We start from the raw sequence: 17150 nt of genomic DNA, 5'->3' as shown, positions 1-17150 counted from the left end.
ACGTCTATCCTCTCCTGTGGACAAGAATAGAACTACTATAATACTGCCCCTATGTATAAGAATATAACTACTATAATACTGCCCCTATGTACAAGAATATAACTACTATAATACTGCTCCTATGTACAAGAATATAACTACTATAATACTGCCCCTATGTACAAGAATATAACTACTATAATACTGCTCCTATGTACAAGAATATAACTACTATTTTACTGCACTCTATGTACAAGAATATAATTACTATAATACTGCTCCTATGTACAAGAATATAACTACTATAACACTGCTCCTATATAAAAGAATATAACTACTATAATACTGCCCCCTATATACAAGAATGTAACTACTATAATACTGCCCCTATGTACAAGAATAAAACTACTATAATACTGTTCCCTATGTACAAGCATCTAACTACTATAATACTGCTCCTATGTACAAGAATATAACTACTATAATACTGCCCCCTACATACAAGAATGTAACTACTATAATACTGCCCCTATGTACAAGAATATAACTACTATAATATTGCCCCTATGTACAAGAATATAACTACTATAACACTGCTCCTATGTTCAAGAATAAAACTACTATAATACTGCTCCCTATGTATAAGCATCTAACTACTATAATACTGCTCCTATGTACAAGAATATAACTACTATAATACTGCCCCTATATACAAGAATGTAATACTATAATACTGCCCCTATGTACAAGAATATAACTACTATAATACTGCCCTATGTGCAAGAATATAACTACTATAATACTGTCATCTATGTACAAGAATATAACTACTATAATACTGCTCCCTATGTACAAGAATATAACTACTATAATACTGCCCCCTATATACAAGAATGTAACTACTATAATACTGCCCCTATGTACAAGAATATAACTACTATAATACTGCCCCTATGTACAAGAATGTACCTACTATAATACTGCCCCTATGTACAAGAATATAACTATTATAATACTGCCCCTATGTACAAGAATATAACTACTATAATACTGCTCCTATGTACAAGAATAAAACTACTATAATACTGTTCCCTATGTACAAGCATCTAACTACTATAATACTGCTCCTATGTACAAGAATATAACTACTATAATACTGCCCCCTACATACAAGAATGTAACTACTATAATACTGCCCCTATGTACAAGAATATAACTACTATAATATTGCCCCTATGTACAAGAATATAACTACTATAATACTGCTCCTATGTTCAAGAATAAAACTACTATAATACTGCTCCCTATGTACAAGCATCTAACTACTATAATACTGCTCCTATGTACAAGAATATAACTACTATAATACTGCCCCTATATACAAGAATGTAACTACTATAATACTGCCCCTATGTACAAGAATATAACTACTATAATACTGCCCTATGTACAAGAATATAACTACTATAATACTGTCCTCTATGTATAAGAATATAACTACTATAATACTGCCCCTATATACAAGAATGTAACTACTATAATACTGCCCCTATGTACAAGAATATAACTACTATAATACTGTCCCTATGTACAAGAATATAACTACTATAATACTGCCCCTATGTACAAGAATATAACTACTATAATACTGCTCCCTATGTACAAGAATATAACTACTATAATACTGCCCCTATGTACAAGAATATAACTAATAAAATACTGCCCCCTATGTACAAGAATAGAACTACTATAATACTGTCACTATGTACAAGAATACAACGACTACAGTATTATACGGCTTAAATTGTGTGAGCCTATTTGCCAGTGACAAAGTGACCTCAGTGCTCACGGCAGCAATTATTTCATTTTACTAAGGTGTACTTATTAATTTGTTTGTTTTCTTTTGTGCCTTATCATTGTCCCCTATGTACCAGAATATAATTGCCATATATCAACCAGTTTACCAATCTATTGCTGCACCAAATAGACAGAAAGTGGCTGCGGTTTATAACACAACTGGCCTCCCTGTGCTGCATACCTCTAGCTTGTGCTGTCTTTGAATTGATCAGCTTGATTTTAGTGACAAACTACCTATAAAATACATATTTACTACATACCGTCAATAAAGACTGTTGCACCCGTCCTAGTATCTTTTTTCCCTCTGTGGTCATAACTGTTAGTGCATGTTCTGTGTAAAAAAGTCAAAGTAAGTTATAACTTAGATTATAAATAAAATGATAACAATATTAATATATTTTATTTTTGTTTGTAATTTAAGTGCTGCCAGATTCTTGTCGTTAATGGGGTTAAACTTGGGATCAAAGACCACGATGGGTACACAGCTGCTGACCTGGCGGAATATAATGGACACACGCATTGTGCTAAATATCTAAGGACGGTGGAAAATATGGTAAAGCTTATAGTGATTGTTCCCCCTGTCTTTTGTCACATACCCCGCCCATGCAGAGACATATATATTTTTCGTTAAACCGTTTCACAACGGTGGCTAAAATTCATTCAGACGCACAATGAGTATTGGATTACATATTGGGGACTTGTAGGTAAAGTATAATCTCAAGTGAGATGCTGCTCAGCCATTGTAGGGGGTGCATCCACCGCATGTATGTAAGTACTGCTCCACAAGCCCTGTCCACAGGAACAGGTGACATTTTTGGCAGGGTGGCCTATACGTATGTGCTCCTTGTGCCTATTGGAAAATGTATGCCTGATTTGTTATATTATTGATTTTCTGTATCCACATAAATGAAGCTTAAAGGGGTTCTCCACCCTTCCCCATCCCTTTTTTTTCCTTTTAAATTGTGTCAGAAAGAGAAGTATACTCAATGTGACTACTCCCTTTTTTACATTTTAAACAACACTGGGCACATTGTTATTTTTTAAATTTTTTATTTTATTTTTTAAAGGATGGCGGCAACACTTTAAAAGAGGTTTATGAGCAAAATAAAAATGTTGTAAAATGAGCCTTTTATAGGTAAGACACATAACTTTTGCAAAGTTAGACAATTCATTACAATTTTTTTGTAGTCTTTTGCTCTTTTCTATTAGTCACTACAATAGGAGTACTGTGGAGTGGGCTGGCTGACTGCTAATTCTGTTAGCTAGGACAACTCCAATCTTCTTCTAGCAACTGCTTTTGGAGTCCCACAGGGTCCTGTGAGGGGGGCTGGCTGACTGCTAATTTTATTAGCTGGGACTGCCCCAATCTTCTAACCGCTGCTTCTACAGTCCCAGAAGGTCCTGATAGTGGACTGGCTGACTTCTAATTTCAGCAGCCTAGCTGGCCTCTTTGTATGATGTGTTGACCAGTGCATCTAAGTGTATAGACCACTGTTGTTGTCACATTCTGCCGTAACAAACAGTATAGAGTTGAGTACAGGACTAGAACAAGACTTGTTTGGATCCCAAATTGGTGGTCCAAATCTAGCATTGATTTTAATCCAAAATGTTTATATTTAATGTAATAATCTAATATACTGTAATTATAAATTCTGTACTGTTCCCTCTCTAATCAAACTACTTTCTTTCTTTTTTTAACTGTAAATTTTTATTAATGATTCATCAATTATTGACAAATGTAGAAAAGTCAAAAGCATCCTTTACAATCCAAAACAGAGAAAATTGGAAGAGTATCAACACATCGAAAAGATAGACCTAAACAATTTATCAAGAATGTAACCTTAATATGAACAGACAAAAAGACAAGACACACACCATTGGGAAGGGAAGAGAGCAAGAACAAGGGGGAGGGAAGGTCAAGGCTCAAGTATTGATCTAATCCGGTCTCTGCGCCCAGAAGTAGTCCCAAGGATCCTAGATGGAATAATTTCTTCTTTTTTTTTTAACCTAGTTTCTGTTTGATGATGCCTCATTTGAAAACCACCAGTGCATGCAGTTTTCTTTTTAATGCACAGTGACAGTGCATCCAGCAAGAGAACACACTGTCAGTGCACATTCTAAGGAGAAAACCCGGCAAGCAGAGACCAGCGCCTCTCCCACAAGTGACTTCCCTTTTATGGGCGGGGTTGGTCTCTGTTTTTGCTGCTCATGGGGTTTTCGCTTTACAATATGCACTGACAGTGCGCTCTCTTGCTGACTAGTCACTTCTGATCAGAACTGGCAAGGAGAACACTGTCATTATGCATTAAAATGAATATAGCAGTGACAATATCGTCCTGAGTATACATCGGAATTGACAACCAACGCATTCCCAGTAGAGCAAGAACTAGACCTAGCAGGGATGTTACTGATGAGACTTTGTTTCAGGATAGTGGCAGAGACTGCAGCAGTGACCAAAGCCTCTGATAATGTCTCATTTGAATATCCCAGCATGCACTAGGGGTCCCCAAATGAAGTGTCATCAAACAGGAATCAGGTAAAAAAAAATAAAGCAGTTGGATAGCGTAGTGAGGGAGCAATAGCAACTATTTAATTAAAGTATTTTAGAAAAGAGTTTAGAATAAATAGACAGACATTTGGGATTAATATAAATGTTAGTTTTGAACCACCCTTTTAAAATTAGCAGCAAACTGACCTCCTTCACAAGGCATGCTAAGACACCAAATGCGGTGGGTAAAGGAAGACAGGGGCACCAGGGAAAATAAGTAGAAAACCATACAAAGGCTGAACGTCTGTACAAACCTGAAGCATCCAGACTGTGTGGACATGCACCGATCAGCTGTGGGGCTACCGAGTGCTGGGCTCAACTTTTTCTTCCATAGAGCATGAATAGAGTGGCAGTCGGGCTTCATATAAAGAGAAAAAGTGACATGTAGGAGATAAAAAAAAGGGCCCCTAATGCTGATCGGTGCAGTTCCCAGGGATCAGACTCCCACCAATCAAGTTATCACTTATCCTGTAGATAGGTGGTAACATGTTTTCACTAGATTTCAGCGATGCTCTAGGTGTGCTGAACGCTTATGGAGGAAAACCCGCACACCAGAAGACTTCATACACTTCAAATTTATGTTAAGGACATATAACTCTGCCCTTCACCTCGCCAAACAGACCTACTTCACCACCCTGATCTCCTCACTATCCAACAACCCCAAGAAACTTTTTGACACCTTTCACTCCATCCTCAAGACAAAAGCACAAGCCCCTATCACAGAAATTTGTGCTGATGACCTGGCCTCCCACTTTATAGAGAAAATAGACAATATCCGCCAGGAAATCCGCTCCCAATCACCAAGTTCAGTGACTCCCATCCCTCCCTGCATTTCCCCTGGCTCACTCTCCACATTCGATCCCATCACAGAAGAAGAAGTCTCCAGGCTCCTCTCCTCTTCTCGTCTGACTACATGCACAACCGACCCAATTCCCTCACATCTCCTCCAGTCTCTCTCTCCAGTCGTCACAACTCACCTAACTACAATCTTTAATCTCTCCCTCTCCTCTGGCATTTTCCCCTCCTCCTTCAAACACTCTATCATTACTCCATTACTAAAGAAACCCACCCTCGACCCATCCTGCACAAACAACTACAGACCAGTCTCCAATCTCCCCTTCATCTCTAAACTCTTGGAGCGCCTGATATACTCCCGCCTTACCCGTTACCTCTCCACTCACTCCCTCCTAGACCCTTCACAGTCCGGTTTCCGCCCCCTACATTCGACAGAAACCGCACTCATCAAAGTGACCAGTGACCTTCTGACAGCAAAACGTAACGGTGACCACTCTCTGCTCATTCTTCTCGACCTTTTTGCAGCTTTCGACACTGTTGACCACCCTCTCCTACTCTCTAGGCTCCAGTCACTAGGCATTAAGGACACTGCTCTCTCCTGGTTCTCCTCCTATCTTTCTGACCGCTCCTTCAGTGTTCTGTTCTCTGGCTCCACTTCATCTCCTCTTCCTCTCACTGTCGGGGTACCTCAGGGCTCAGTCCTTGGCCACCTTCTCTTCTCTCTCTACACAGCCCCAATTGGACAGACCATCAGCAGATTTGGCTTTCAGTACCATCTTTATGCTGATGACACACAACTATACACATCATCCCCTGACCTTACCCCCCGCTGTACTACAGTACGCCACTGACTGTCTGTCTGCAGTCTCCAACATCATGTCTGCTCTCTATCTGAAACTCAACCTCTCCAAAACTGAACTTCTTCTGCTCCCGCCATCTACTAACCTCCCTAAATCTGACATTTCCCTCTCCGTGGGTGGCACCATAATAACACCCCGACAGCAGGCGCGCTGTCTGGGCGTTATGTTTGACTCCGATCTCTCCTTCACCTCCCATATACAATCTCTTGCCCGCTCGTGCCGCTTACACCTAAAGAACATCTCTAGAATCTGCCCTTTTCTCACCATGGAAGCAACAAAAACCCTCACTGTCGCCCTGATCCACTCCTGCCTGGACTACTGTAACGCTCTATTAATTGGCCTCCCCCTCACTCGACTCTCCCCTCTCCAGTCTATCCTTAATGCAGCAGCCAGGGTTGTCCATCTGGCTAATCGTTTCTCGGACGCATCCGCTCTTCGCCAGTCGTTACACTGGCTGCCCATTCATTACAGGATACAATTCAAAGTACTTGTTCTCACCCACAAAGCTATCCACAGTGCGGCACCCCCTAACATCTCCTCCCTCATTTCTGTCTATCGGCCTAACCGACCACTGCGCTCTGCAAATGACTTTCAACTAACCTCTGCCCTAATCCGTACCTCCCACTCCCGTCTCCAAGACTTCTCCCTTGCTGCGCCAATCCTCTGGAATGCTCTACCCCAAGATATTAGGACCATCCACAGTTTGCATAGTTTTAGGCGCTCGCTCAAAACACATTTGTTCAGAGCGGCCTATCACATTCAGTAATCAAAGTCATTTTATGCTTGTGTGTGTAGCCCATTCACTATCTCCATCTATCCCCCACCCCCTGAAGATGGCTGGACCATCATTGCAAATACATCATTGTAAATACAAACCTGTGCTTTGTATCTCCCCTACCTCATTGTAGATTGTAAGCTTCCACGAGCAGGGTCGTCTTATTTCGCTTTAATTATTGTATTGTTAACGTTATTACTTATGACTGTTGTGTTTGAAACTGTTCAACTGTAAAGCGCTGTGGAATATGTTGGCGCTATATAAAGATTATTATTATTATTATTATTATTATTATAGATATTCCCTTTAAAGTAGCTCTTAGGCTATGTTCACATGTCTACTAGTGATCAGCTATCGATGATCAGGATCCCACAGCAATCCGTTGGCAAAACTTAGTTCGTTTTTAAGTAATTAATCTCTGCTGTATCCATTTTTTTAACATTGAAGTCTATGGGAAAAGGATCCGTTAATCATAATCAGCCATCCGTTTTTCTTTCATTTGTAACAGATCCGTTTTTGACTTACTGGATCCAGCAGAGATCCGTTATTTAAAAACGGACTAAAAAGATATTTAGGTATTTTGCATAGTCTGTTAGACTATAAAGAATGTGACAACAACATTGCAGAAATAGCCCTGACCAAATTTTTGAACCATTTGTGGTATTTGAATGCAGAGTTGGTGGGATTATCGTTTTTTGATCCCACCATTACAGACAATGAAAAGTTGTTAATGGCTAATAAATTGCTCAGTAGCACAGATGAACCATCAGAGCACGCTAACCTACATGAGTTGATAATTTTACATAGTTATCTAATCTATTCTAGAGCTTTTGTTAAAGTAGTTTTTGAAACGTCAGAATATAATGCTCGGCATTTGCTTACAACTTGCAGGACATATTGCTTTTGTTCTTCATCTTTTGTCAGAAGGTCGTTAAAGTCGGTTACTTCCTACCTCTTTTAATTTTTCTTTCCTAACTTTTGGATTTACAACCCTAGCGTGCTCTGATGGTTCATCTGTGCTACTGAGCAACTTATTAGCCATTAACAACTTTTCATTGTCTGTAATGGTGGGATCAAAAAACGATAATCCCACCAACTCTGCATTCAAATACCACAAATGGTTCGAAAATTTGGTCAGGGCTATTTCTGCAATGTTGTTGTCACATTCTTTATAGTCTAACAGACTATGCAAAATACCTAAATCTTAAAATACCTCAATTTGGATTTTTTCAAACTTTGAGCGACGAGCGGCACGGGTTAACGTCGTTTGATCGAGCTCAAATTTTGGCTATCTCAATATCTGGAAAGGGGAATCGTTTTGTGGGGTCCAGACGGACAAAATTCCGACATCGATTTTTTGCGGTCACCCTACTGACCACTATTGGGCATATGAGCATTGCCTTAGGTGTAATATGCCAGTGCCACAATTTCTAAGATATGTGAATATCCGTCTTTGAACCTTTCTGTAGCTTCGTAAGAGTCCAATCACATAAGGAGAATCATTACAAGTGACGGAACAATGTATCATCAGATGGTGTAGAGTTATAATAATATGGTGCCATATTGTGGCCTATCGGATGACTTCTATGTGCTGCGGGGCAGTCTCCATGCATGTGACTATGTACCTTTTGGACACCATTTTGTATGAAAGACTTTTAGGCAGTTTATTAGCCAATGTAAAAAAAAGTAATTTGCTAGACGAGGCAATGCAGAGGGACAATAACTAGTTGTAGCGAGTCATTTAGAATGTATTGAAATTTAGTTATCAAGAACTAGATTATGGCCCGATGCTATTGCATCGGGAGGATGCGATAGCATCACACCTCTTGCCATGTTAACCGTCAACACACACACTCCTCTCACCTTTCACCATCTCCACTCACTCTTTCACTCCACATACGACCCCTTCTCTCACACCGTCTCTCATACTCACGCCGTCTTCGCCGCTGCTCCACGATCCCCGACATCTTCTTCCGCCGGCGCCATCCTGGATCCAGACGTCCTCCACGCCGGCGACATGTTCTTGCGGCGACGCCATCTTGAGTATCGTGAAATCCCGCGATACTCAAGATGGCGTCGCCGGAAGAACTTGTCGCCGGCGTGGACGACTTCGGGATCCAAAATGGCGTTGGCGAAATCTTGCGAGTTTTCGCCGATGCCATTTTGGATCCCGACGTCGTTCTCGCCGGCGACATGTTCTTGCGGCGCCGCCATATTGAGTATCGCGGGATTTCGCCGATCCAAAATAGTGTCGCCGCAGGAACATGTCGCCAGCGTGGATGCCGTCGGGATCCAAAATGGCGTCGGCGAAATCTCGCGAGATTTCGCCAACGCCATTTTGGATCCCGACGTCCTCCACGCCGGCGACATGTTCTTGCGGCGACGTCATGTTGACTATCGCGGGATTTCGCCGATCCAAAATGGCGTCGCGGCAAGAACATGTCGCCGGCGTGGAGGACGTCTGGATCCAGGATGGCGCCGGCGGAAGAAGATGTCGGGGATCGTGGATCAGCGGCGATGACGGCGTGAGTATGAGAGACGGAGTGAGAGAAAGGGTCGTATTTGGAGTGAAAGAGTGAGTGGACGTGAGTGGAGATGGTGAAAGGTGAGAGGAGTGTGTGTGTTGAGGAGGAGTGGTGTGTTGAGGGTTAACATGGAAAGAGGTGTGCGGTGACGTCACCGGTTACAACTGGACGGAAGTTGTTACAACCGGAAGCTGCTTAGGGCATTTATTATTATAGATTCACAAACTTTTCATGTTTTCTACATCTCTACACAGAGCTTCTTTCTTTAAGCATTCATGGTTAATCTTTGAACTATTCATCAATGTATCCAGTGGCGGACACAAACTGTAGTGGGCCCCTGTGCAAGAATTTTTTCGGGCCCTCCCCCCCCATCCTTCATAGGGCAACAAAGTTATGTAAACATATAGATAGGTAATATATAGGCACCCCCGTTTCCCTTTGTTTCATAATGCTCTCCCCCATATGCAGTCTACTTTTGGCATAGTGCTTCTCGCCCCATGTGGCCCCCCCCCCAGTTTATGCTGCTTCTCCCCTATGTGGGCCGCCTGATTCATGTTTCTTCTCCCCCCCATGAGCCGTCCCATTCATGAGCAGCCAAGCATCTCCCCCAGGGCCCCCCCATTCATGAGCAGTCATGCTTCTCCCCAGGGGCCCCCCCATTCATGAACAGCCATGCTTTTCCCCAGGGGCCCCCCATTCATGAGCAGCCAAGGCCATGCTTCCCTTCTCCCCAGGCCAGGGGCCACCCATTCATGAGCAGCCAGGCCATCATGCTTCAGTTCTCCCCCAGGACGGAGCCCCCCAAAATCATGCCTGCCATGTTCAGTTCTCTCCCACCCCAGGAGTCCCCCAAAATTATGCCTGCGCCTCGGTCCCAGTCCCTCAGTCCTGCTCAGCTCTGGTAGTACTCTTACCTGGAGCAGGCAGGGCAGGCCAGACCAAGAGGATCCATCCATTCCACACTGTCCAGTGTCCACACTCCGCACATTCCTGAACTGCTGCAGCATATGGGCAGGGGCAGAGCTGCCACTAGGAATTTCGGGACCCCATCCTGGGAAAATTTTTGGGGCCCCATAAGACTCCGCCCAGACTCCACCCCAGCCCCTTCTCCACCCTTTACACTGTCCACAGTCCCACCACCCTCTCTTGGAAAACTCTACTTCTCACCAATTACACATTAACAGTTCCCATCACCAGATCACACATATAGCCGGCAGATTTTTTTTTCGCCAAAATATTTTTTAAGCCGCCATCATAACACTTTTGGCCGAGCTCTACTCTACTGTAACCTATTAAATATTTGTTAAAATATGCAATACAATTTAGGTACATTTGTATTAATTTTTCAATTTTTAAAATGACCAATAATATCACATACAATGGACCACCGCACCATGACCAGACACAATATTACCACCACATAGTGACCTATCATTAATACCACATACAAGGAACAAATACCTCCACACCAGGACCAGACTATATATTACTACCACAGTGACCGAATAATATCACATACAAGGCACAAATACCACCGCACCATGACCAGACCACATATTACCACCACAAAGTGACCAAATAATAGCACATACAAGGAACAAATACCGCAACACATGTCCAGACCACATATTACCACCACATAGTGACTGAATACTACAATACTGATCAGTAATAAAAAAAACAATACTATCGCCATAAGTGCCATTATACACAGAGGATCTGTACTTACTATCCAGTGTCTGTGTACTGGTAATACAGTGATTAATGATATTATACACAGGAGCTTTGTATATGACGTACAGGTAATACAGTGATCACTGGTGACATTATACACAGGACCTCTGTATATAGTATACAGTGTATAGTGTCAGTGTACAGGTAACACACTAACTCACCAGTGATGTCTCTAGGTAAAATCCTTCATCCTTGCTTTTCATCTTTCATCCAGCACAGATCACCATCACTTCTTCCAGCCAGGGCTCGTCTTTGCAGGAAATAACACAATTATCTAGAGATCCACTTGCAAAACACATTACTTATTTTTTCCCAACTTCTACACTACACCACATGAAGAAAAAAGGCAACATAGTATCACTCTACACAGTAACAGGACTGCCCCCCCATTTAAAACAGTATACTCAAAAAATAAAATAAATACATCACTGCAGTAATAATATCCGTTAATTAGCCCATATGGTAATAATATCCCCCATCCTGGCCCCCATGTGTCTCATTCCTGGCTTCAGCCATATGTTCTCCCATCCCACCCTCATGAGTATCCATTGTGCCCCATATGATCTCCCCATCTGTCTCCATCGTATCCATCCTGCCCCATGATCCTGCCCTATCTGTCTACAATCCTGCCTCATCTGTCTCCAATCCTGCCCCATGTCTCCATTTTGCTGTTTCCAATCATGCCCCTTGTGTTTTTCATCCTGCCCCCTGTACCTGCAATCCTGCCCCCATGTCTTTCATCCTGCCCCCTTTGTCTCCAGTCATGCCCCCTGTACCTGCAATCCTGCCCCCCGTGTCTCCAGTCCTGACCCCGTGTCTCCAGTCCTGCCCGTGTCTCCAGTCCTGCCCCGTGTCTCCAATCATGCCCTTGTGTTTGCCATCCTGCCCCCAGTGTCTGCCATCCTGCCCCCTGTATCTCCAATCCTGCCCCCTGTCTCCACCCTGCACCCAATCCTGCCCCCAATGTCTCCATCCTGCCCCCTATGTCTCCATCCTGCCCCCAATGTCTCCAATCCTGCCATCTCCATCTTGCCCCCAATGTCTCCAATCTTGCCCCGTCTCCATCCAGCCCCCGTCTCCATCCTGCCCCCGTCTCCATCCTGCCCCCATCTCCATCCTGCCCCCAATGTCTCCAATCCTGCCCTGTCTCCAATCCTGCCCCCAATGTCTCCAATCCTGCCCCCAATGTCTCCAATCCTGCCCCCAATGTCTCCAATCCTGCCCCCAATGTCTCCAATCCTACCCCATCTCCATCCTGCCCCCATCTCCAATCATGCCCCCATCTCCAATCCTGCCCTGTCTCCAGTCCTGCCCTGTCTCCAATCCTGCCCTGTCTCCATCCTGTCCCTTCTCCAATCCTGCCCCATTTCCATCTTGCCCCCAATGACTCCAATCCTGCCCCCAATGTCTCCATCCTGCGCCATCTCCATCCTGCCCATCTCCATCCTGCCCCCAATGTCTCTAATCCTGCCCCCAATGTCTCCATCCTGCCCCCAATGTCTCCATCCTGCCCCATCTCCATCCTGCCCCCATCTTCATCCTGCCCCCATCTCCATCCTTCTCCCAATGTCTCCAATCATGCCCCATTTCCAATCCTGCCCCATCTCCAATCCTGCCCCATCTCCATCCTGACCCGTCTCCATCCTGCCCCCCATTGTCTGCAAACATGCCCCATCTTCAATCCTGCCCCATCCCCATCCTACCCATGCCTCCAATCCTGCCCCATCTCCAATCCTGCCCCATCTCCATCCTGCCCCCAATGTCTCCAATCCTGCCCTGTCTCCATCTTGCCCCCAATGTCTCCAATCCTGCCCCCAATGTCTCCAATCCTACCCCATCTCCATCCTGCCCCCATCTCCAATCATGCCCCCGTCTCCAATCCTGCCCTGTCTCCAGTCCTGCCCTGTCTCCAATCCTGCCCTGTCTCCAATCCTGCCCTGTCTCCATCCTGTCCCTTCTCCAATCCTGCCCCATTTCCATCTTGCCCCCAATGACTCCAATCCTGCCCCCAATGTCTCCATCCTGCCCCATCTCCATCCTGCCCCATCTCCATCCTGCCCCCAATGTCTCCATCCTGCACCCAATGTCTCCATCCTGCCCACAATGTCTCCATCCTGCCCCCAATGTCTCCATCCTGCCCCATCTTGCCCCTATCTCCATCCTGCTCCCAATGTCTCCAATCATGCCCCGTCGCCAATCCTGCCACATCTCCAGTCTTGCCCCATCTCCATCCTGCCCCGTCTCCATCCTGCCCCCAATGTCTCCAAACATACCCCATCTTCAATCCTGCCCCATCTCCATCCTACCCCTGCCTCCAATCCTGCCCCATCTCCAATCCTGCCCCATCTCCAATCCTGCCCCATCTCCATCCTGCCCCGTCTCCATCCTGACCCCAATGTCTCCAATCCTGCCCCTGTCTCCAATCCTGCCCGTCTCCATCTTGCTTCCCTGTGTCTGGCAGGATGGAGACACATGGTCCATGTGTCTCCATCCTACGGGGAAACATAATAATTAAATAAGAAACAAAAAAAAATTCTTACCTATCCGCTCCTGCTGGAAGATGCAGCTCCTGTGTGAGCTCAGCTAAAGGGCCTGTGGTGATGTCATTGTCATGTGAGCAGGGGGCGGAGTTGATCAATGGTGAAGGCCTGTGATCAGCTCCGCCCCTGATCACATATCGATGACATCACCACAGGTCCTCCAACGCTTCAGCGCTGCTCTCCTCTCCTCCTGAGCTCCACATGGCTAATTTGAAAACTGAATAATTAACCATGTGGTGCAGGAGGCTGGAGGGCCCCCCTCTTTTCCGGGGCCCCCGTTCAATGAACGGTCTGCACGGGTGGTAGGTCTGCCCCTGAATGTATCTAATGTATTCTGGTAAAGAATCTTGCATATATTACAGTCTTATGGCTGCATTCACACATCCTAGTGAAATGTCCGCGTGCTGTTCCTTTTTTTCTTATTGGATGGCATATAGACCCATTGCGTTGAATGGATCTATTCACACATCCAATAAAATCATGGATCGAAGAATGAGAGCTGTAAAACTCAGAAAAAGTCCTATTCTGATCTGATTCTGAGGAGTAAAATTGGCCATTACTCTTTGGGTCAGTGTTGTTTCCAATTTTATCGGACACGGATGTGTGAATGCAGCCTAACTGTAACTGTAGTCTGGTCTTGTATTGTGACGCTAACCGCTACTCATGCACAAGCCGTGAGGAAGGGTAGTCGAACGTTCCGGGGTCAGATACCAAGAGAGCATGTAGTAAACTAAAGAGAAAGAACAAAGGCAAAATCAGGTCACGGTGTGAGGTCAGAAAACCAGGAAGATAGCGGATCACAGCAAAGCAGCTAGGCAAACGGATGGTCAGAATGAGGTCCAAGGTCAGGCAGCAATAGATCAACAAACAGAGCACAGGAAATACAAGGCAAACCACCGAGCAAATGCTATGTCTGGCAGCGATCTGGGACTGACAGCTCAGCTGGGTAGACATTTTAAACAGGGAACACCTGAAGGAAGCTCAGCACCTCCCATTCTCAGATTGGACGGCTGAGCTGTCAATCAAAATACTGACCGCTCAGCACGCCCCTGCCCTAGATTGGATGACTAAGCTGTCAGTTACAGCTTCCAAGACACACTGAGCAGAGGAATTGTGGCATCTGTGATATATTGCACAGGAAACTAGCAAATTTCAAAATTTAGCTTTAAAAATACATAGAAAATGCAAATTAGGTAAAACTAAGAATCGTCAATGAAATCAAAGAAATGAGCTGGAGCATAAGTTGGTATATGTGCAATATGTACGAGCATATTCACACTGTGGCCATTTCACAAACAAAGTCAAAGAATAAAAACAAAATGAGCATATATCCTATAGTAAGTAAATAGTATTAATACATGTAAATTACAGGGTACTTAGTTAACACTATTTTGATCAAAAAAGGCGTAAAAGCCATCCCACCACAGAAAGGTGTACTCAATAGAGACAGTCCTAACCAGTCAGCCGTCCTCAATGTGAATAAGGGAAGAATAAGACATGGGTCTGACTGTGTTCAGACACCTGGGAAAGAAGCTGCAAGCTTGCTCCACTGCTTTAATTCTAGAAACAGCTCCACTCTTGTCTGTAGGCGTTGTCTGGTATTGCAGCTCCTTCTTATTCATTTGGATGGGGCTAAGCTGCAGTACCAGACTCCTCCTATGGACTAGAGTAGAGCTGTTTCTGGATTGAAAGAAGACTCCAATTTTTAATCTCGTGTAACTACGGTATTTTTCAGCTGAAGCAACTATTGTGAGAGTGGCACCGCAAGTTAAGATATGCATAGGACAGAGGGGCTCAGACATGTGAATACATCTGTACTTTACATAATCAAGCTCGATCTGATTTCCACAGAGATAGCTGTGGGTGATTCAGTTACTATCTCATACAGGATCCTGCCAGCCATTGGGGAGAGAAAGGTAATGAGATGTCCACCGTATCCTGCGAATACAATGGAAAATACATTAGTCCCCAAGCAGCAGGCCTCTCGCTAGTGGAAATGTACAGGTCTATGTAACATGACTTTTCCTGGTACCCATGACTGAGACGTTATATTACAGCTGCTGGAAATATTCAGTTTGCGCTGTTAGTCTGTGTTCACACATTGCGTTTTTTGCTGCGTTATTTTATGCAACTGTTCAGCTGCGTTTCACAGTACCAGCAAAGTCTATGAGATTTCTGGAATCTCATGCACACAGCTTGTTTTTTTTTCCCCTGACTATTTTATCAAAGAGCTGCGTTTTTGCAAAATGAAGCAAGTCACTTCTTTCTGTGATTTTTCAGCATTTTTGCAGCGTTTTTCACCCATGTGCATAGGGCAAGGGTGGTTGCTTCAACCAATTAAATGGTTAAATTGTAAATTACTTAAGTCACCCATACTCCGTAGATAGCTGTCTATCTCACCTGTCGGACCAAGCGCTCCTGCTCCAGAGTTGTCTAGCAGCGCTCTCCCGATGAGACCTCTCTATCTGCAGTTTATCTCTTCGAGAACAAATGGATCAGCAGTCAGAAATCCGACATACTAGAGCCTTAAGGGGGTTTTACACTAAGCGATATCGCTAGCAATATCGCTAAAACGTCACTGGTTTTGTGACGTTATAGCGATATTGCTAGCGATATCGCTATGTGTGATACTTACCTCCGACCGGCTCCCCCGCTGTTCATCGCTGATCGCGCGAGAATGTCCGGCTCCATTTCTCGTCGGGCGCTTCCTCCTGGGCTTCCTGCTGTGACGTCCAGCGACGCGTGGAGGCGGGCGGGAGGACGCAGGATCGCTGTGTGTGAAAGGTGAGTATCGTGCGCTGCGTCGCTGCTGCATCGCTGTGAGATCTTTCTGTATGAAAGCTCACTAGCGATCATTTAGCGATGCACCAGCGATCCTGACCGGGTCGGATCGCTGATTGGATCGCTGGTGCATCGCTAAATGTAAAAGGGCCTTTATAATGTGATGTAATGTGTTTGGGGGCCCTTAGGCTCTGTTCACATGTCCAGTCGTCATCCATTTGTACCAAATCCAATATTTTAAAAAACTGAATCTGGTACAAATGGAGCAAAAACAGTTGCGCGGTTTAGTTTCCGCTTGGCATCCATATATGTTTCATATGTAAAAGATCCATTTTTACTACTGGTTTTTGATCACCTTTAGTCCTAAAAAAGTGATCCGCTAATAGATGGTATAACAAATACTCTTCCTTTATGATCCTTTTCTCAATAATCTCAATGCTAAAAAATCTTTTCCTGTTGCTATCAATTTTTTTAATTTTGGGAGCCGGATAAAAATGTTGTCTATCTAAATGAATGGATCCTGTATTTCTATTTTTGTGATTCAAAAATGGATAAAAAAAAAAGACAGATGTCAACACAACCTTACAATACAAGCTCCTGTAGAGACAGAGCTGCTAAAGTGGCCTTTCCACATAGCGGTAATATCGGAGCACTGTTCGTGGCCTCGTTCTCTGCAGGTTTCTGGGGCACGGAGTCCTGCAAGACTATTTCTATGGCCGGAGTCACACTAGCGAGAAATACGGACGAGTGCTATGC

General features: G+C 44.3%; 1 protein-coding gene across 2 annotated transcripts in view; it reads left to right on the top strand.

Annotated features, from left to right (window-relative positions):
- The window catches only part of LOC141074200 (espin-like), a 227786-nt gene that overhangs the window by 65722 nt on the left and 144914 nt on the right, over positions 1–17150 (top strand). For both annotated transcript variants that reach the window (XM_073561754.1, XM_073561753.1), the window contains one exon: positions 2258–2389. In XM_073561754.1, the coding sequence (XP_073417855.1) occupies positions 2258–2389 (132 nt within the window). The remainder of the gene's footprint in view (positions 1–2257; positions 2390–17150) is intronic.

Source organism: Dendrobates tinctorius, unplaced genomic scaffold, assembly GCF_039654945.1.
Source record: "Dendrobates tinctorius isolate UK_male_01 unplaced genomic scaffold, ASM3965494v1 ptg000326l, whole genome shotgun sequence".
Taxonomy (NCBI): Eukaryota; Metazoa; Chordata; class Amphibia; order Anura; family Dendrobatidae; genus Dendrobates; species Dendrobates tinctorius.
Note: the sequence above shows the minus strand (reverse complement) of the source record. Positions and strands in the feature narration are given on the sequence as shown.